The 22,534-nt window shown below is 33.5% G+C and overlaps 1 protein-coding gene across 1 annotated transcript in view; it reads right to left on the bottom strand.

The window, feature by feature from the left end:
- IARS2 (isoleucyl-tRNA synthetase 2, mitochondrial) overlaps window positions 1-22,534 on the bottom strand; it is a 42,868-nt gene that overhangs the window by 17,408 nt on the left and 2,926 nt on the right. Inside the window, exons 3-13 of the mRNA XM_074351636.1 lie at window positions 19,766-19,925; window positions 18,768-18,916; window positions 18,633-18,682; window positions 18,446-18,555; window positions 18,268-18,358; window positions 17,816-17,931; window positions 13,860-14,029; window positions 12,609-12,699; window positions 10,866-11,017; window positions 8,649-8,809; window positions 90-192 (exon numbers count right to left, since the gene is read on the bottom strand). Of these exons, the coding sequence (XP_074207737.1) occupies window positions 90-192; window positions 8,649-8,809; window positions 10,866-11,017; window positions 12,609-12,699; window positions 13,860-14,029; window positions 17,816-17,931; window positions 18,268-18,358; window positions 18,446-18,555; window positions 18,633-18,682; window positions 18,768-18,916; window positions 19,766-19,925 (1,353 nt within the window). The remainder of the gene's footprint in view (window positions 1-89; window positions 193-8,648; window positions 8,810-10,865; window positions 11,018-12,608; window positions 12,700-13,859; window positions 14,030-17,815; window positions 17,932-18,267; window positions 18,359-18,445; window positions 18,556-18,632; window positions 18,683-18,767; window positions 18,917-19,765; window positions 19,926-22,534) is intronic.

Raw genomic sequence — 22,534 nt, 5'->3', positions numbered from 1 at the left:
CCTTTTAATTCCCAGGAATCTCTCGTGTTGTCATTAAATCATGCAATGTATAATTTAACAAAGGTTGTTAAATACAAGTGGAAATTTACCTGAGATAAGACTTCATCTGGAAGAAGTTGCGCAGGAGGAAGAGTCCACCAGATATCACTGCCGTGCTGTTCCACCAGTTTAGTAATATGCTCAATGGTTTGGCTATTTTAGAGGAGACAAGGCACAACTGTTGAATTAATTATTTGATTAATACTGAACATTTTAAAGAAATAGTGGTATTTTTCCCTATATGCAGAGTATTTTTTTCCTATCTTTTCCCCTAAACTTTAGTGGTATTATCTTCAGTTACTTGCTTGCTTAGCTCCTGCTGTCATCTTAAATTCAATATAAATAAAATCAAATTGATCATATGTAGCCCTTAAAGGAAAAAAAAAAGGACTTATACCTCTATTTCAGTTACTGATTTCCCCCTTTCTATCAATTTTCTATGCAAGTACCTATATCCAAAACCTCCTAATTATTGACTTCCTCCAAATTCTGCTCAAATTAAGCCAATACATTCCATTCATTCTACCTTTGACATATTACTCAAATTTGTTCTTTGTTCTGATAACTATTAGTCCAACCTGACCACCTCAATGCTGGATTGATGCAATGGTCTGACTTTTCCCCTGCTCTCATTCCTTCACATGACACCTGTAATTTAATTGATATGACACACCTTTGACAGGGTTGCATTCCTAAAACTGCTTCTATCACACCAATCCCCTCTCAAAAATTTCCAGTGACCCCCTCAATGCTCACAGAACTCAGTCCAAACACATCTGCTTAAGAGGCAACGCCTTATCAGAGCATTTTGGTAACAGATATCCAGGCTTGTATCTTGACTCTGCTACTATTTATACACATGACCAGACACAAGTACTAAAATTTCTCTAAGTCTTGGTTGTCCCTTCTGTTAAGGAGAACAATACAATTTATCTGCTCAAAAATATTTACTGAGAACCTCCCGTGTCTTGGACACCTTTCTAGGCACTGGAGATACCACAGTTAACAAGGCGGGTAAGATTCCCACCTTAGTGGAACTTACATTTTAGTGATCCTAGATACTTCCCTCAGAATGACTGCAAACTAGATGAGAATCATCCAGGAAAACTTAACACATGCTTAACACACAACAGAAAGCCAACAAACGCATAGCAAATGAATCCTGAAACTGATCATGTCTTTGGGAAGACAAAGATAAAATTTTTCATACTAGTTTCTCACAGGAGTAACATACTTCTAATTTATTATCACAGCTTTATTGACATTACAACTTCCCCTAGCTGCTTTCCACTGAGTCACACAATACCCTGGTCAAGAACATGGATCCTAGAGCCAGACAGCTTTCGCTTAATTCCTGCGTCTGTCACTTACTAGCTAGGCGACCCCTGGGCAAAGTACTCAACATTTCCGCATCTTAGTTTGCAAAATGCAAACGGTAACAGCATCGTTAAGAGTTATTATGGGTATTAATCAAGCTTGTATATAAAATGCCTAGAACGATGTCTGGCACATATTAATAGGTATTATGTTAAGTGTTAGCTACTATTAAAACTGATTCTTTGAAGTAAATTTAAACAGTTAAATTCTGTTAACTGATTACCAAAACACATATCCATATCAATATTTAAAGATTAAAATACATATACTAAAGCCAACTTTCAGATTATCCTCCTTTCTACCCCACTCTATTAATGCCAGGAGCTAAGGGTGTAGGTCCATGAGAGCTGATGGGAAGGGAAAGAGTACATAGGAAAAGCTTTAAGTCCTTAATCTGGGTCTGCTTCTTACTAATCATGACTCTGTAGGGCAAATCATTTACCCTCTCAGGGTCTGATAATCCACACGTAAAATGAAGTGTTTATGAAAAACCGGGAAGCAAAAATCAAATGAGTATTATAAATTAAATATGCTCTACAAATTGAAGTGTGAAATGTCTAAGTCGGTTATACTACAAAGGGATAGACTGAAAAAGTATAATGTAACCACTGTCTATTTTGAAGAAATTATAAACAATAAGAATGTTTAAATGGGCACAAATCCATATTTCTAATACAGTCACACATTTCAGATGGACTTTAACAGTAAAGATAAACTTTTGCAATGAGACCATAAAAACTTTGTGCAATAACTACCTAGCTATATGACAAGATTTAGTTACATATTACTACTTTATATAGTTCACACAGAACATTTTATCAGTTAAGAAAATATGAATACGCTATAATAGAAAATCTGAATAAACCTAATGCTATTACTTTAAAAGAACAACAAAAAAAGGGACAAAGCAAAGTACACTTACACACAGACATCATACCAATTATGAAATTTTCATTAAGAAAAATTCTGAATATGAGCATCATTTTGCCTTTCTGTTTTTACATGTTATCCTTAAATTGTAATTTTAGGTAAATGGTAAAATAAAACAGTGAAGCAATTTTAAATGTGTTGGAAATAAACATAAAAAATAGTACAAAGAGAAAATGGTTTAAATTCCGTAACAATTTAGAAAATAAGGTAGAGATATTAGATTAATATTATTAATGAAAATAAAAACATTTATATGTATATCACACATTATACTTTTAAAAGCACTTTATAAGCTCTTTCTAACTGGATTCATAGAAAAACATTTAGTAGCTAAACTGACAGATAAACTGTTCTCGACGTTCCTTAAACCATGAGCCTGAGCAAGTAACACAATTAAAAGTCAGGCCTTGAAACTATGTCTTTTAAATTGTGGCTCAGTTTTGTTCTCACTTCTCCATTCAGCCTTTCTAACTCATTTATGAAGACAAACACTGTACCTGTGAACTCACACCCCTCCCTCTCTGGGGTTTGCTAAGCAAAGGCAAACAGACTCTTACTACCCATGCATAAAGAAAGCGTGAACCAGAGATGAAGCCAGGGCAGCAGGGAGTCTCAGATTAGCGTGCTGACAGAGCAAGCATCAAGTCCAAAGACCAGAGTCTACCTGCAACTTACTAGATACTGACAGAAATACATCACATTATTTTTCTGTGCTTCAGTTTCTATGAACACTGGGAAAAGCCAGGGGAAAGGCAGCTATGTGAAAAATTGTATTCTTAAAAAAGTCCTAATATTCTAGTCAGTAACCTCACACCTGGAGATGATACTTACTTACTCATTTCGGAACGTCTAATTCAACGCTAATGAAACTAAGTTCTTTTTTATACCCCTAAATAGCAGATAATTCAGTGGAGTTTTAGAATTATACTTAATACACAAGTATCTTAAAGTGTCTAGAATTAAAAATACCAAATAGTAAAAGAAGATTCCAATTTTGCAGCTGGCATGTTATTATTAACTGTGAAATCCCAGCAAGTTTCGTCAACCACCTCCAGTCTAACCAAAACTGAAGTTTTAATTAATACATTTTCTTTTAAGGATATTGCTAATATTCACTTATACAATATAGTACTTCAATACAAGAATAAATTTAATCTTGTATTATGTAAATCTTATTTGCAAATATACTTTTAACTCACAAAAATCTCTTATTTCAGTGAGGAGGAAAGTTTGGTTTTGTTTTTCAGTTTACCTAATAATACTTATTAAAAATGACATAACCACGCCATGTCATCTACACCAATGAAAACAATCCTGCAGTAGTTTTTTAAAACTCTAATTTCAAAAAAGCTGTTATAAATAACACTACACACTACTCACACTACTAAGGAAACAATTCAATACTTTGGGGTCCCTCCTAACATATACAGATGAGACTGGCACATATTAATAGGTATTATGTTAAGTGTTAGCTATTAGTAAAACTAATTCTTTGAAGTCATGTTTTTTTCTCCAGTGTATTCAAAAGAAATATGAAACATTTTAAAGAAGGGAGAGAAGCTCTGCTTCATTAATAGAGCAAGTCCCACTAACATTTAGAGCAAGACTTGCCTCCTTACTTCTTATCGTGAAATATAAAAACCTAATACACTGAATGTTCTTTAATGGGCATTACCTTCTGTGATTTAGCTCCACTTTGAGTTCTTAGACTACTACATTACTTGAATTTTTAAAAACAGGAAAATAAAGACAACTCGAATTACAGCATAAAAACTGAACACAATTTATGACAAATAAGAATGCAGATTCCAGAGACAAAAACATTCTCACAGTCCAAACAAATCAAAATCTAAGTGCACAGAACTGGTATCACAAAGTGAAAACTTTCTCCTGACTTGTACTCTGGTTGTCTGAATGATCCTAAAAAAACTGTGGCAGTTTTAAAAACAACATTTGCAATAAAAATAAACAAATGCATACAACCTATAAACTTGAGGTAACCATAGTGGATTAGAAAATAAAGAGAAATGTAATGTTCAAAAAAATTTGAAAAGATAATTTGGATTAAAAAAAATACAAGTAAATGTGGCATAAGTGCTCAAAAAAAAACACTATTATAGCCCTACGGCAAAAATTTAGAAACATCAAATGCTGGGAGGGGCTACATTTACTTGATCTTCACACAGAGGGTACCAGGCAACCATTAAGAGCTAAGCTACCATTTTTAATGGCTACCTATTCATCTTTCCAAAAATTGACTTATTTTATTCTCCATATCATAATTTTTTATAAATGATTGTATTAGACATCCTTACATATATATCTTTGTACAAGAGACGTTAAGTCTTCTTGTTTCCTTAGGATAAATACTTCAAAGTGTAATTTTTTACAACGAAATTGAGATTGTGCTTTAAATTTTTAAAAAATAATCTTATAGGCCTTTCTTAGTGATACTAAATATTCTCCTAGAAAAAATATTAGTAGTCAGAATCTGTCTTCTGAAATTTAAGAGTTCTTTCTTTTTTAATAATATCCTCTACTAACACAAACAGGCAGTTAACTTACAACCTAAAGATCAGTATAATGACTGCTGATAAAAGTGGGTGAAACCACTTATCGCTGCCTAATCGCTATGCTTCCATCTTAACGCTGTATTTCATAAAGCAGTAAGTCCATCATAAAACTCTGTACTTCACACAGGGCCTTATCTAAACACATGCATTATGTGCCCCTGCTTAGGTTTCAATCCGTGAAAACCCACTAGGAAGTACGAGCCACTATTAACACCAACCAATCATTCTGAACTTTGACATCAACTGGACCGAAGCGTATTTAGCGTGTTATTGGAAATTAAACAGCACTGAGATTACCAGGTAATGAAGAAACTGTTGCTGTCATTTCAGTTTCCCGTGTTTTGTCTTTATAAAAGCAAACATGTTAAGGACTACAATATACCTTTCCTCTAGAAGTTACTGGAATAAGAATGAGGTAAGAGGCTAAATGTTTCATATTTATTTACTAAGTCTAATTCTAGAACACAATGAAATATTGGGAGGAAAAATCTATTTTTAATTTAATCCCATACTTAAGTTTCAAAGATGACAAGAAACAATTTTGGAGAAATTTTTATTTAATGAACATCATCAAACTTTTTCACCAAAAAGTCATTCTTTATTAACATGAGCAAAAATTTGAGGTAGCAAAAGCTAACATACAAACTTGAAATTCTTTGCCTGTTTCCAGGGAATTTCTCATAATTTCTAGAAATCAGGGGCTAAGTTTCTAAATGTATGTTAACTATTGCATTAATACTAAGTTGATTAAATCATTTGAAATGGAAGAAATTTAACTGTCTCTTCCTTCCTAGGTAGCAAATGTTTCTAACTTTTATTATTTCTATGCTAAAGCATTTCTCTTTATTAATTAGGAATAGATTTCTACTAAACTATAATGGAATTATATTAGATTCAGAAAAATGATCAATGATATTAAAGTCAGAAATGGAATTATTTCCTGAAAAAAATACAAATGAGTATAAAGAGCAAATGAAAACATTAATTCAAATCAAAATTAAACATCAGAACCTCAAATCTATCGGTCTCTCAACCTATTTAGAACATGAATAAATCAAGATTTTCTTCTGTGAAACAAGTACACTTAAGAGATAATTTATAGACTTTCACCAAGAAAAGCAGAAGGAAACTTCTAACATGCCCAATGGAGTTACCAAGTGTAACAGCAAATCCATGTGGACTGTGTACCAATTTCCAGTGGAGATGCTGTTACTTTTGATGGCTACCAACCCACAACAATGTAAAGGCATATCCAAGAAAGACAAAAAAATCATGGTCCCTTGATTCTCATTTGATTAAGGATGGGAAAAAAATTACCTTTCATGCAGTCTTTAAAAACTGACAAATAATTAAAATTAACATCCACTTCCTTAAATCAACTGATAGGTCACATTAAGGACCCAACGATGGAAGAGTATTAGAGTCATTACTGAGAAATGGTGTACAGGAGAATGACCTATGAATTGACAGACAATATGGCTAAGTTTGTCTGTCATTTCTGTAGGCCAATATTCTGTATATCTCTGCTACTTCGAAATCAGAAAGCAGCTAATACTGTGCAAGTAACACAATGGTAGAAGCGCAGAAGAGAAGCTGTAACACACCATGTCAATGTATCAGCTGTAAATAAAGCATAAATAATACCTAATGAAAATTATTTGCCTATGTTTTTCTGAAATGCTCACATTTATTTCACCTAGGTCACTGTCAAATCGACCTACGTACCACTTTATTATACTGAATCATGGTCAAATAACCCAGTTTGCTTTGCTTACTAACATACACCCGTGGTCCACTTCACTCACCTCAAGGAGCCGCCCTAAAACTCCTGCTGTCTAAACACAGAGAAGAATGAGGAATGGCGGCAGCAGTTTATAAACATTTCCTTAAAAGAAAACTCTCCAGTGTGGAATTTTAAACAATATCTGTGTAAATTTATCTCAACTTTAATTCTTAATAGGGGTAGTAAGATATTAGTTTTTACATGATCAAGCTCTAAATTGTAAGAACAACATAAGCAACAATATTTAGGCCAAAGAGTCTTAGGTCAGCTCCAAATTGTAATAATATTGAAAGAGCCTTACAATGACTTCCTGGTCTCTAATCTCTAGTTCCTTTCCCTAAAACATACTGATTCCTCATACCTGCTTGAAAGCTTAAACTCCCTAGCTTGATATTCAAGACTTACTATGATTTGCCCCAATCCCTCTTTCTTGGGTGTTTCTCTTTCTATCTCCTCTCATACCCTGTGGTCACATCACGGCTCCTACACACATGCTATGTTGTCCCCATTCTGGGTCCTCAGCTCCTGATCCCAGCACTTGCAAAATACTTTCCCACATTTCCTATCCAATCCTCAAATCCTTGATACTCAATGCCGTATCTTCTGTGAATGATGCCAACGAGCTGTTTTATGATTCAATATGATTCAATATTTGTCCGAAGGAGAGCCTACAGTTCTCCCCTCTGAGCCATGCTGCCATAAGGTGTCAGACTACCCATGAAGTCATGATACAACGAATACTTCAAATTGAAAAGGAACCGTCACACCAAGGGTACTAAGAACTACCTAACATGTGGCTCTAGGTAACAAAAAAAAAACCACAACACTGTAATCAACAATTTTTTAAAATCCTAAAATATATGTATTCATAAAGTACCACCTAAAGAAATACTGATAATGCAGACAATGAAAAAGTAGACCCTTTTTACAAAAATTATGATAAATCCCAAGGTGGGACATTCAACTCTGTCATCTCCTGAATTCCCCATTACATGTTAGCCTCCATGCCCTTAAAACCCTCACAGGGTCCTCAACTGATGAAATGTGAGAATATTTACCAAAATGTGCTCAAATTTTTTGCTCATATTATAGCATAACTTACTAATAATTCCACTAACCAAATTAAAACAAAATTACTTAAAAACAAATGAAAACCCAGGATGTATTCCCAAAAGAAATTATTAATATTCCCCTTTCCACTGTTAATAACAGCAACAATACTGAAAGCATCTCTATCTTATTAGAAGATAAACTAGCTAGATTATTATCTCATTAAGGGCAGGGACCATGTGAGTCTTGCTTACTGCCTCAAAAAAGGGTCTAGTGTATGAGTAGGAAAAAATCTTATTTTTACTTTATAAGCTTTTCTACTATGAATTGTTTACTAAGTTCAAGTACTATCTTTCCAAATTAAAAAAAAAAAAAATTAGAGGAAAAAGAAGAAATACCTAGGAATGGAATCATCACTAGAATGAATTACATGCATTCAACTATATTATAGTTTTTGAAATTTTAAATGATCTACACATTACATAGCACTATTTCTACTGAGAAGGAGAGTAGACTCAGAATAAGGTACAGACATGGATTCCTAAAGAAAAATTGCATACTGGGCTCCACCACTGAACACTGTTCATCTTGGCACTGGTGACACCTTACTCTAGGACAGTGCTAGGCACATGGTCAGGAAGAATAAATTCTCACAGAAAAAATATCAAAGGCTTTGCTTCTAAGTATCAACACTGAAAAAATCTACTTTGTTAAAAAACTTCAACCATATGAAAGGATCTTTTAGAAATTTATATTTTACTCCCCCACAAAAGATCATTATTTTAGAGTATTTCATTTAACATATATCAGGAGTTCTCAATTGTCTACTATTTTTCCACTTCTGAAGAAAATACAACTCACTTTAAAATGTCAAAAAATTTTAGAAAGAGTTCTACCTGTTGATCAAGATTTCATCTTTTGTCTTATGATGAAACACAGGAATCGGGACACCCCAAACTCTTTGCCTTGATATGCACCAATACGGCCGCCTGTCCATCATTTCAACCATGGCATTCAGTGCTGACCCAGGAATAAATTTCACCTTTTTTAACAATTCCTGCAATTGATTCACAAATCAAGTCCAGTGAGAGAAAGGAGAACAAATTTTCTAGAAGTGTCACTATTTATCCTAACACAGTTCTTGATTTTGGATGTTTATAGTCATTCACATGTTCCCGTCCCCCAAAAAAACAAACTAATCTAAAAAACTATAGATTTCAGAGCAAATGAGGCAAAGTCAAAATGGGGCCACAAAGGATCTAATAAATAATATTAAGAGCAGACTTCGCCTTTGGAGGATGTGACAAGAAATTTTATACTAATTTCTAAGCACCCTAGATTAAAGCTGGAAATAAGAAGTTTAGTAGAAGTACTGTACTTTATTAAACTACAGTTAAGTTGATTTAAACTTGATTTCAATGCATTTTAAAAAATGCTTAAGAAATAAGCTACTATCTTAGGTAGACAAGGATTGCAACATAACCTAATTTTACATAGTATGCTTTACAACATAGAAAACACCTTCTCAAAATAAATCACTATTTACAATCTCTCCTTCCTTCCATCCCCTTAAAAAAGTTGTAAACTACTAGCATTTGATTTCATTTGTCAATTACCAAGAGAAGAATCACATAGCAAAAATATTTGAAAATAATATCCATAAAAATGAAAACATGGTAACTTCATTTTAAAAAGTCTCTTTATCCATTAAGAAAAGCATTTTTATATTTTCAGAGGCGGTTTAAACACTTTCTTCTTACCTGAACTACCATAAATCCCCTCCCCTCAAGCCCTTTGTAGCACCACCTACTGGCAGAACGGCACCATCTGCAATCCATTTTTATTAAAAATCCAAGAAATGTGGATACTGACTGGTATTCAATTTTGCTAAAGAACAACTATTACTGTTTTAAGGTGGTAATAATGGCATTAAAATTAAATTTTAATGGCTTTATCTGTCATATATACATGTTTTAATATTTATGGAAAACATAATGCCTAAAACTTGCTATAACATAATTCAGTGGGTAGAAAGTATAGATAATGGGTACAGGGGTAGATAAAAATAAAATGGACAGAAAGTTCATTATTGTTGATTGGGTGATGGAAACACTGCAGTACATTACTCTATTCTCTTATTTCTGCAAGAAGCAACTGAAATTTTTCCATAAAGAAGTTAAAAAAAAAAAAAAAAACTTGGCTTCAGTATATTAAATCAGACTTAGATGTTCTGCAACCAAAAACTCCATGCAGAGCTGAAAGATACAAATTATAACACTTACAGGTAAGAAAAACAGGCTTCATAAAAATGTAAAAAACAAAATAAAAAAGCAGTCCAGAGCACAGCCGTCCACTCTACATGAAGGTAGAAAATGTAAATTGCTTGCCTACCTCTGGCAAGGGCCCCAAACTGCCAGGGCAACCGATGAACCAACTAACAATAGTAATGTATATACACAAGCTGTAAAGCGAAGTATCTAAACCCAGCCTGGTGAACAAATGTGTATTTGAGCTCTTTCATTTAATATAATCAAGTCGTTTGTGGCTTTACACACACACATACACATACACAGATACATGTATGTGTTGAAAGAAAGCTCAAATATATATTAATGTTTAAAATGCCAATTCAGAAGGTATTTGTTAACTCAAAGCAGTATCTTTTCAAATGAATTGCAATTTCAATCTTAAGGAAGCAAAGGGTTTTAAAAGAGTTTTGTTGAATGGCTATTATGTGCCACACACTGTTCTGGGAACTTTTATTCACTTATCTCATGAGGTAGGCATTATTATCACCTTTGTACAGATGAGAATACTGAGGTTCTGAGAGGTTAAACAACTTGCTAAACTCAAGTACTCATTCTATGCTACTTTTCACTAGACTGGGCAGGAAATCTGACACTTAACCTCTTTAAGCCTGATTTTCTACAAGTGTATAATGAAGGGATGGAAACTCAAGATCCTTCCAGATGGAAAATTCTACAGTTTTATGAAAACAAGTCATAATAACATCAATCCCTTCTACTCTCAGAGCCCTACCTCGACCTCACATGCAAACCTTTTATACTGAGGGAATGGTAAGCCCAACCCTTACGGTCGGATGTCTTTTATACCTTGGCTGCAGTCTTAATATCCGTGATATTTACAAACCACTGCTTGCTGGCACGAATAACTACTGGTTTCTTAGTCCTCCAGTCATATGGATAGCTGTGTACCAATTTCTCCTCTTTCAACAAATTCTTTGCAGCCTGAAGCATCTTTATAACTTAAAAAAAAAAACAGTAACAATTTACATTAGACATAAATAAAAAGTACTATGAAGGAAAAGCAACAAGTTCATACTGTACAGCAAAGGAAACTGTATTCAATGTCTCATAGTAACCCACGGTGAAAAGAGTATGAAAATGCATGTATGCATGTTCCTATGTGACTGGAGTATTGTGCTGTACACCAGAAACTGACACAATGTTGTAAACTGACTATACTTCAATTAAAAAAAAGAAGAAAATACTCTGTTTCTCATGATAAGGAGAAAATAAGAGTAAGAAATTTTTTGGATTTAAAAGACAAAGGAAAACTTCTGTTTCAAAAAAAAAAGTGCTATGAAAATCCTAATAACATTAAACTCCCAGGGAATACTAAATCTGGGCCAACAGGTAGCAGTAAGAGTTGTCATCTGATGGGCAGCAAAAGCATAATCTATGAATCTCCAGGCAAAAAAAAAAAAAAAAAAGCAGCAACTGTAAAACCTTAATCATTCTCCAGACATGCTCTTCTTTTCAAAGGAAAGATGACCGAATACATCTAGAATTCTACATCTCAAATTCAGAGTCACTATCTTTCATACTATGAAATTCGAAATGGTCTCCAGGTAATCCAGGAGAAACCAGGGATACTGGGTTGAATGTTGTCCCCAAAAACGATGTTCAAGTCCTAACCCCTAGTACCTGTGAGTGTGACTTTATTTGGAAATAGGGTTTTTTCAGGTGCAATTTGCAATTAAGATAAGGTCATACTGGATCAGAGTGGGCCCTAATTCCAATGCCTGGGGTCTTTATTAGAAGAGAGGACACACAGAGAAACACAAGAGCAAAGAAGGACATACGACACTGGAGGTAGACTAGAGAAATACAGCTATAGGCCAGGAAAGCCAAGAATTACCAAGAGCCAGCAAAAGCTAGGAAGAGGCAAGGAAAGATTTTTCCATAGAGCTTTCAGAGGGAGCATGATCTCGCCAACACTTTGATTTCAGGCTTCTAGACTCTAGAACTGTGAGAGGGTAAGTTTCTGTTGTTTTAATAAAGCCACTACCTTTATGGTAACTTGTGAATGTAGCCCCAGAAAAGCAGTACACCAGATCTAACTAGCCTTAGTCTTAGTGTGGGCAAAGAAAGGTTTTCATAGTACCTGGTCCTTGGATTCATGATTACAGGAAGGCAAAAAGACACCTCAACACTGGAGGACCCCCAAGACTGTTAATACATAAACTATCCTATATGGGTCAGTGATTTACAAGGGTTATAAATGGAGAGAGAGTGTCTGATTCTCAGTAAACATGCTGTCCCAGGGTTGATTTCATCCTTCCACACAATTCATACTGCTGATTACCACCTCTACAGTTCTAAAATAATTTCACTCCCTGTTGACTGCCCTGATTTGTTTAAACAAATAGAGCAACTTAAAAGCAAAAGATGAAAAAGTGCCAAACTCCGTTTTAAACCATGCAGCAAAATAAAATATAATTTTAGCTTTTTGTTTCTGTTGAAAGTATAAGATGGGAAAACAGTCAGCAAAGGGTACTGCTGGCTGCTTTTCAGAAAACATATTATTTTAGTATCAGCATATGCAGTACTCACCCACATCTGTTCCCTCTTCAAGAACAGCCTTGTTTTGAAGTTCAGGACCTGCAGCATCTGTGAAAACTCCATCTTCATTCACCAAACAATCCTACAAAGAGTCATTTTGAATGGTTAAAATAAACTATCAAGACATTCTGTCTTATGACAATATTTGACAAAACAATATACTATATCAAACATCTCATTAAAGAGTAGTCTTTCACTACACTGAAAACTTGGGTACGTTTTATCCAGTCAGAATTTGTAAATTTACACATTTAAATCACCAAAGGTAAAATGTTTTATTAAAGCATATACCTAAAGTTTAATAACAAAAAGTAACAAAATATACTAAAAACATTTTTAACTTGGTGTCTGTTAATTTATAGATCTATGGCAATGTACATACATTGTAATGACTTTGAGACTTGCTTCTAATTAAATGGAAAAACTTACTAAGTAATTGACATGTGTAAAATAAATTTAGAGAGGATTGTTAGGTAAAAAAACATGATTCTTTTCAGCTATTTAGTAAAATCCACTTGCCATTTTCAGTGACTGAAAGTAGTTTGTCTGTGTGACTTAACACTTAACAAAAAGTGCTCCCATTTACTATGTATTTCAAGTCTGTGCTGATTTTGTGCTAATTCTAGGAAACTGTTCTCAATTACTATGAGGTAATGAGGCCTTGGAGTATTGCACATAAACATATCACAATTATGACAACAAAAATTAGTTTATTATCAAAATGTAAAGATGTTAGGAATTATCACTTTAATTCGACAAAAGCAAAAGAAAAAAAGACAGAATGAAATAATGCCATTTGCAGCAACATGAATGGAACTAGAGATTATCATACTAAGTGAAGTAAGACAGAGAAAGACAAATACCATATGATATCACTTATGATACAAATGAACTTATTTACAAAACAGAAACAGACTCACAGACATAGAAAACAAATTTATGGTTACCAAGGGAAAAAGAGGGTAGGAGAGAGATAAATTCAGACTCTGGGATTAATGGATACAAACTACTATATATAAAATAGATAAACAATAAGGTCCTACTGCATAGCACAGGGAACTATATTCAATATCCTGTAATAAACCATAATAGAAAAGAATATGAAAAAGAGATACATATATATAATATATATATATATAACTGAATCACTTTGCTGTACACCAGAAACTAACACAACATTATAAATCAACTATACTTCAATAAAAAGTTAAAAAAAAAAAAAAAAGGAAAAAAGAGTAGTACCGTGGACAAGTTGTGTTGAGAAGCCACACTGTAATCTTCCATACCATGAGCTGGAGCTGTGTGAACCAACCCTGTTCCTTTTGTCATGGTCACGTGATTGGCAGGTAAAAGAGGAGACTCTCTCTCAGAAATTAAAGGATGAGTACAAGTACCACTTTCCAAGTCTACACCTGTGGGAAAAGAAAATCACAATTAAGAATTATTTTATATGGCAATTCTTCTAACTTTTTAAGAATAACAATAGACATCAGGTGAGAAGCGCAGAATCTGGGATGAGACAGGGCTCAAGCCCTGGCTTCCCCTTTTACTTATTCTGTGACCTTCAGAGATTTATAAAATGTGAGTAATTATGGTTCCTACCCCAGAGGATGGCTGTGAGGATAATCTGAGTTTTTAGAATAGAAAGTAATACACATATTAAGTATTTTAGGCAGTTATCACAGTACTTGCCACACTGTAAATGCTTTAAAATATTAGTAATTATTATAACAAATAGATAACCAAATGAACACAAGAAAATTTCTCTAATTTACGTAGAGTTATGAACCTTTTAGAACAGAGGACAAAAACAATTCTCAATCAATAGACCAATGACTAGTGGGTTTTAATACTATCTCTGTGGGAACTCACTCTTGTTGATTTTCATACTGTTTCCCTAAAAAGGTAAGAGATGGTAAGTAACACCTGACAGTTACCGGGCAACCATCATGTACTGGGCTCAACATAGACTCTTACTTCATCTCCATAATACTCCAAAACAGCTAATATTATCCCCAATTTACAAGACAGAAAGTAGGAAAATGTCAGCAATTTGCCTGAGGTCACAAATAAATGACTGAATCCAACATCAAAGGCCAGTCTGAATCTCATGTTCTATATAATTCTAGTTCCCTTTAATAATACATCACATCCATCATCTATGAATTTTTCTACACCATTATTGTTTCCCACCTTTACTGCCTCTTGAGTTCCATAAACTAATTTTTCTTTTTTTTTTGGTTTTAAAATAACAAGTCTTCAAACTTTAAAATGATTACCTGGTTCTACCCATTCACTTACTGAATGTATTGAGTAAGTCTGTTTATCCTAGCTATTTTTTAATAATTAAAGAAAGGTCAGTGGCCCCCCTTACTGCGCAGAATCTTCCTCACAAATCATTCTTCATCTTTCCAAACTAAATAATGTTAACTTAAAAAAAAAATCTGTCCTCACAGAGAAATTACTCCACTTCCATGATCCTTCTTTCTAGCCATATAGTAGTAAGAACTATGTAACCTACTCAGACCACCTCAACAATACAAATCTTGTAACTCTAACATTTCATAGATGGCCCTGTTGGTGATTTCATTTTGGTTAAAACAGCGCAATGAGAAAGAGGTCTGAGAGAAACCAACACTTCCTTATAACTGAAGATGAAATTCCTTTTTCTGGGAAAAAAGAACCACAAGTTCTCCCTGCTGTCTGACTTGGCTGACTTGGTATTTTTATTAGTAGGAAATACCTGAATCACTAGGAAAATCTTAAATACTTCAGGATGAATTATTTTCCATGTAAATCAGAATGCTGTTAAAGAAGACAAGTGTCAACACTGACTTTCAGAGAAATCTACCCTTTAGTTTGCACTTTGATTCTTTTCCCTAAGTTTGATTCTTAAGTAACACCAGTCCCCACAACCCTATGCTTGTTATGCATTTTTTGTATGAAAACCAAAGGTTTGGGGCAAAGTAAATGGCATCTGTTAACTTTCCTTTATACACATACTTAGTGTATGGACTACTTAATACTCTGCCTTATCTCCCAATAAAGATATCCAAATGATTAATAAGAAGCAATTTACATTTTTCTGGGAAAAAAAAGTCTACTCCACACAAAATATTCTATTCAGTTGTTCGACATTCTTACTTCTCTAATAAGTAGTAAGCTAGTCGTCACCAGTTTATCTTGCCAGGAATGAGAAGTATGTAAACTCCTCTGAAATATGGTGGCTCAAAATGGCAACCCAATAATTCTCTGCAAAGTAATAACTTGAAGTAATTATGCAATCTAGACAAATGATCTTTAAATATAACCTTAATACCTTCAAAGACCTTTTGGGAATGCCAAATTTTATAACAACATCTGATACATCAATGAAGTCTACAGTATCTTCTGCCCTTAAAAGAGGTAGACTGTAGTTAGTAACACTGTATTGCATATTTGAAAGCTGACAAGAGAGTAGATCTTAAAAGTTCTTATCACAAGAAAAAAACTCTGTAACTATGCCTAATGATGGATGTTAACTAGACTTATTGTGGTGATCATTTTGCAATATATACAAATATCAAATCATTATGTTGTATGCCTGAAACTAATAAAATGCTCTATGTCAATTATATACTAATTTTTAAAAGTAAAAAAAAAAAGGTTAGAAAATTAAAGAATATACTGGATCCTCTAACTTACCTATTGCACCAAGGAACAAATGGTATCAAATATTAAACATTCTGTAGCTTCTTTTATGCCTTTGACATTAAAAACCTTTTTATTTTTGTTAAGATTGTTTAAACCTCTAATTGGCTTATATCTTTTTATATTTTTGTTTTATTGAATTATAGTTGCTATACAACATTATATGTTACAGGTGTACAACATAGTGATTCATGATTTTAAAGGGTATATTCCATTTATATTAATTATAAAATACTGGCCATATTCCCTGTAGCTTATTTTATACCTAACAGTTTGTGCCTCTTACTACCTTACCCCTGTAACTGCCCCTCCCCACACTGACAACCACTAGTTTGTTCTGTGAGTCTGCTTCTTTTTTGTTATATGCACTAATTTGTTGTATTTCTCACATTCCACATATAAGTGATATATAATTATTCATCTTTCTCTATTTCACTTAGCATAATGCCCTCCAAGTCCATTCTTATTGCTGCAAATGGCAAACTTCTATTCTTTTTTTACAGCTGAGTAGTATTGCGTTTTATATATACACCACATCTTCTTTAGCCATTAATCTGTTGATGGACAGGTAGGTTGTTTCCATACGTTGACAAGTAAAAAATGCTGCTATAAACATTGGGGTGCATATATATTTTCAAATTAGTGTTTTTGCTTTTTTTGCAGATATATATACCCTGGTGTGAAATTTCTGGGTCATGTGGTAGTTCTATTTTTAGTTTTTTGAGAAACCTCCATACTGTTTTCAACAGTGCTGTACCAATTTACATTCCCACCAACAGTGTACGAGGGTTCCCTTTTCTCCGTATCCTCACCAATATTTGTTATTTGTGTTCTTTTTGAGGACAGCCTAACATATAGTTGAACTGATGCATTTAGAAGCCTTCCTTACTTAGCTAGGCAATGTTTCCATTTTTGAGTATCTCTATTCTTGTGACTTTTTTTCTGTAAGATATTCAAATATATAACATCCCTAAGGATCAAACGTAATTTTAAACTTCCCTAGATTTCCATAGTTTATTTCAAAAGCAGCCACTACTTCAGAAGTCCCAGGTTTAGCTTACTAAAGATTCTTTTGATAGAAGCACTGTCTTTGGAATAATTTTCAGAATTTATTCAATTTCCTTAGTAAAATCATACACCAAAAAAAAGTTCTTTCTTTCCTTGTTCCTTTGATCAAATCAGATAAAAATAATTTCAGTAATTTAATTTTGAATAAAAACTTTAAGGGAAATTTATATATTCTACAATGTTCAAAGGACATCTGTCCTATTTTACGCTGGACATTTGCCAAAAATATTTTTTATTTATTGTGCCTTTGTCAACATTCATATTTTCTATACTCCTATCATGGTTAACATACATTATCCTTCAGATGAATCAATGTAAAATATATTCTAGAAAGGTAGATGCCATAATCTGTTTTGATCCATAATGTTCAACAAGGTACTGAACTCAAATCAACCCAATATTTTGATGAACCAATGGCCAGAATATCTATAAATCTTCACCTGAAAATGTTGAAATAACCTCAAATGTTGTTTCCAAAACAGAAGCAACAGATGTTACTTTATCTGCAGCTAGAATGTAGAAGTCTCCAGATTTGGAACACTTCACAACAGCATACCTAAAATAAAATTTTAAGAGTAAATTACTAAAAATGAAAAAAGAAATGCCACAGACAACATTTTAAATGTTTTACATCTTTTTTGAAAAACTAACTTCAAGATCAAAACAGTACTATTTTCAAAAGGACTTCATTCCTTATACTCTGTTTTCCAAAAAAGCTGAAGGTCTTAAATAGAATCCTCTAAAACTTAATAAAATCTCTATGAACATAAAAAGTAAGTTATAATTCACTACTTTCTAAGAGGATACTGAGGATAAAATAAATTCAAAATAATGCTAATGATGGAATCAATCCTATTTGTGGATAAAACAAAAAATGCAGTAATATACCTACTTTGATTCTGGCATGTAACAAACAGCCTGATTGGCTGGAATAGTCCAAGGCTGGGTGGTCCAGACTAAAAAACTAACAGGAGATGAACCATCTGTGAAAATAAAATTTTAAATATTCTAACAAATCAAACGTCACAATTCCATAACTTTAATATATTCAAGCAAAGGATAAATCTTACCTAAAAGAGATGCCAACTTAGGAGAGGGTTTCAAGAGGGGGAATTTTACATATACTGAGCGACTGACATGCTCTGGATTGTATTCAAGTTCTGCTTCAGCCAATGCAGTCCTAAGGTTTAAAAATATTAAACATAAATATTTGGAAGCCTCACAAAATTCTATCCTTTACCAAAAACACATAAATACCTTGATGAGGGAGACCAAAACACAGGTTTATAAGATCGATAAATTAAGCCCTATAAAAGACAAAGATATTACATGAAAGCTGGAATTTTGTAACACATAATTTAACATACTCAAAGGGAAAAAAAACCACCTTACTTTATCATACATTTGGTAGAAAAGTCTCAACTGTCTGGCCTCATATCTTCCATCAAATGTATAGTAGCAGTTATTCCAATCTGCCATTATTCCCCACCGAATAAATGCCGACTTCTGTTTCTCAACTGCTGCTTTAGCAAATGATCTCGCTAAAAAAATAAACAAAACACTTTTCAGAACCAATTAATTTAAACTCTTATTAATCTGTCTAAATGCAAGTATTGTACACAATTTAGACTACAAAATTTATTTAATAGAAAAATTATCCTGAAATTTGAAAGTGTTCAGATGATACTTACAACAAATTCTAAAATTAACTAAAATTTCAAAAGTTAAAGTTTTGTTACTGACTCCTCTATTTTCCAGACTTTGTACAATGACTCTATGTTTAGAAAAAATAAACTGGAAAAGATATTCTTCGTATTTCTAAATTTAAAGAAGGGTCAGAGTTTAATTCTTACTTCATTGTATATAAACACAAAAAAATTAGTACAACCAGTCTAAGCTAATAATAATACGATGTTTCATAAGGAAGTGAAAAATCTTCACAATAATATCCAATTATAAAATAGTTTAACAAATAAAGATAGAAGAGTCCTCCCTGACCCATTCTATTGAAGGAAAGACTCAAATAAGAAATTTAAAAACATTTTTAATTTAAAATTTAATTTTGGTTTACCAACTAAAATAGGTCAACAAGCCCCAGCCAAGAAAATCAGTAAAAAGATTGACCAAAATAATAATTTCACAAAATGTGAAGACTAAAGACCTGAAAAATGTACTTGGAAACACTCACAAACCTCTCCTTTGTTTCTGAACATAAGTTCTCACAAAAGTCAATTCAACAAAATCTGGATTTTCTGTGACACAAAGTGGTCTCCAACAGATCTCATAGTAAGTGGAAAAAACAACAGCAAAAGCGAAAGACAACAGGCCTCTTCTGTAAAGCCCTGACTTTTTCAAGGAACCATTTTAAAGCAGAAACAGAGATCATTTACCTTTCTCTCTAATTTCCATAGCTGAAAGATTCTGAGTTTTTCCATCACGTTCTGTTAACACTTTTATTTCAATGGGTAACCCATGACAATCCCAGCCTGGCACAAAATGTACTTTGGAACCTTTCATCATATGGTATCGATTGGCTATATCTTTCAAAATCTGAAAGATAAAATGATAATCATCGTTCATACATAAAACATTGTGGCTTACAATTTATATTCTCTCAGTATCATTTAAAACACTAAGCAAGCCCAATTTTAAAAGGATTTATACAGAATAACCGATTAAATCTATTAACTCAAGTTCTACATAAACACAGGAGCAATAAATACTTGATCTTTAAAATGCCATTAACTGTTCCAAAAGGAAATCAAATGATAAAAGATTTCAAAATGAAAAACATTATGCCCAAATTTACTAATTTATTTGTAAAGGTGGACTATGAAAAAAGCAGCCCATACTACCTTTTAAAGATCTGAACCTTCTAAAAATCAGAGTACAAATAAATTAATTACAAATCTGTCTTCTTATGAAAAAGCTATTAATGTGAATAACCCAATATTACTTACATTTAGCTAAGAAATACAGAATCAACGCAGAATTTATAATACACTCAGAGTATGAAATACCATGGTTAACTCTGTCATTCCTAAAACTCTAACTAAAACAGTGGTCAGTCCTCTTCATTTAGTATAGTTCTATAACTGTTTACCTTTCTTGTTCAGTTTAGATACTAGGGGGCAGCAGAGTCTTTTAAAAAATATATTACCATTAAAAAATAGGGGATAAAAGGCAAAGGACAGATTTGGCTCCAAGCTCAATTTCTTCTTCCCACAAGTAAACAGTGCAGTGGTCCAGAAAAGTATTCCTTCCTTTCCAGGTCTATCAAAAGTAGAAAAGGTAATACACACTCCTCCCCTCTCTTCTTCCACTTAACTCTCTCATACTTCTCACCAGAAGGGCAGGAGGGCCTTGTGATCTGGGTGGCAGTTACACAACACAAACATTCATCTACACATATACTTAAGATTTGTACACTTTTTGTTAGGTATATCACTTAAATCAATCAGTATAAATAACATCCCCCCCTCCCCCAATTTATCCCTATTTGTGCTTGTGTTAGTAAGGACTTCATCACAGACAACAAGACTGTTCTGCAGAGGGTCCCGGGACCTCTCTCTGCTAAGGAAAGCAACAGTCAGCACAGATGCCATGGACAACCTGCATGTCTTCTCAAAGCCATATTATAACAAAAAGTGTCAAAAATCAAAGACAAGGTGAGAATCTTAAAAGAAGCAAGAGAAAAAAAAGCCTGTCACTTAACGCCTACAATGGAACCTCTGTAAGGCTACAAGTAGATTTCTCAGCAGAAACCTTGCAGACCAGAAAAGAGTGGGATGATATAGTCAAAGTGCTGCAAATAAAAAACTACCAACCAACAATCCTTAACTGGAAAAGTTGTCCTTCATAAGTGAAAAAAGATAAATACCTTCATAGGCAAGATAAAGCTGAGGGAGTTGAGCATCACTAGACCTACATGACAAGAAATCCTAAAAGAAGTTCCCCACGCTGAAATGAAAGGATGATAACTAGTGCCTGGAAAACACACTAAGTTTTAAAACATACTGGTAAATGTAAGTATACAGGCATAATGCTCCTATACTGTAATACGGTAATGTGTTAATAACATCTGTCTATTATAAAGGTTTAATGGCAGAAGTATTCAAGGTAACTATAATTAAAATAACTTGTTAATGGATATACAATATAAAAAGATGTAAAACATAATTACAAAAACATAAATGTGTATGGGGAATAAAAGGGTAGAGTTTTTGTATGCAATCAAATATAAGCTGTTAGCTCACATAGACTGCTCTACCTATAAGGTGTTTCATGTTAAGCCTCATGGTAAACACAAAGCAAAAACCTACAGTAAATGCATGAAAGATAAAGAAAGGGGAATCAAAGTACACCTCTAAGGAAAAGTCATCAATTCACAAAGGAAGATATAAAGCACTGAAAAAAACGAATGAAAAATTGTGGTAAGTTCTCTCAATGGAACACTACCACACAATTAAAAAGGAATCAATTACTGACATCTATAACAGCATATATGAATAACATAAATACTACACAAGTGAAAGAAGCCAGACACAGAAGAATATATATATGCTGATTCAACGTACCTGAAGTTTTAGAATAGGCAAAAAAATTAAAGCAATAGAAACCACACAGTGTTGGGGGCAGGAGCTCCTCACTCTATGAGGCCAACATTACCCTGATACCAAAACCGCACAAGGACACTACAAAAAAAGAAAATTACAGGCTAATATCACTGATGAACATAGATTCACAAGTCCTGCAACGAAAACAACCCTGGAAGGCAGACCACTTTACTATTACCTCTGCACCACCATGAAGCAAACTGCAATCATTCTTACTCTTCAAGGTAGAAAGCAGAGAAGTCAAGTGAGTTCTCTCAGATAGAACCCACATTTCTCACTCAACTCATTTACTATTTAAAATGAACCTAGCAGCCACTCCTCAAAAACAGTATTAATTCTTCTAATCCACGAGGACAGGCTATTAATCAGCTGACGTTTCTTTACTGATTCAAATTTCTCACCAGTATTAGGTTAATTAAGTCATTTTATTTTAGTATAATCCTTGAGGTTTTAAATTCATTGGGCACCCATCCTCCCGCCAGAATCCCAAGAGGTTTTTCTGTTTGTTTGTTTGTTTTTGCCAAGAAAATCTGAAGTCCTTCT

The sequence above is a fragment of the Camelus bactrianus genome, chromosome 23 (genome assembly GCF_048773025.1).
Source record: "Camelus bactrianus isolate YW-2024 breed Bactrian camel chromosome 23, ASM4877302v1, whole genome shotgun sequence".
Classification (NCBI taxonomy): Eukaryota; Metazoa; Chordata; class Mammalia; order Artiodactyla; family Camelidae; genus Camelus; species Camelus bactrianus.
The sequence above is the reverse complement of the archived record's forward strand: the minus strand, read 5'-3'. Positions and strand labels throughout refer to the sequence as shown.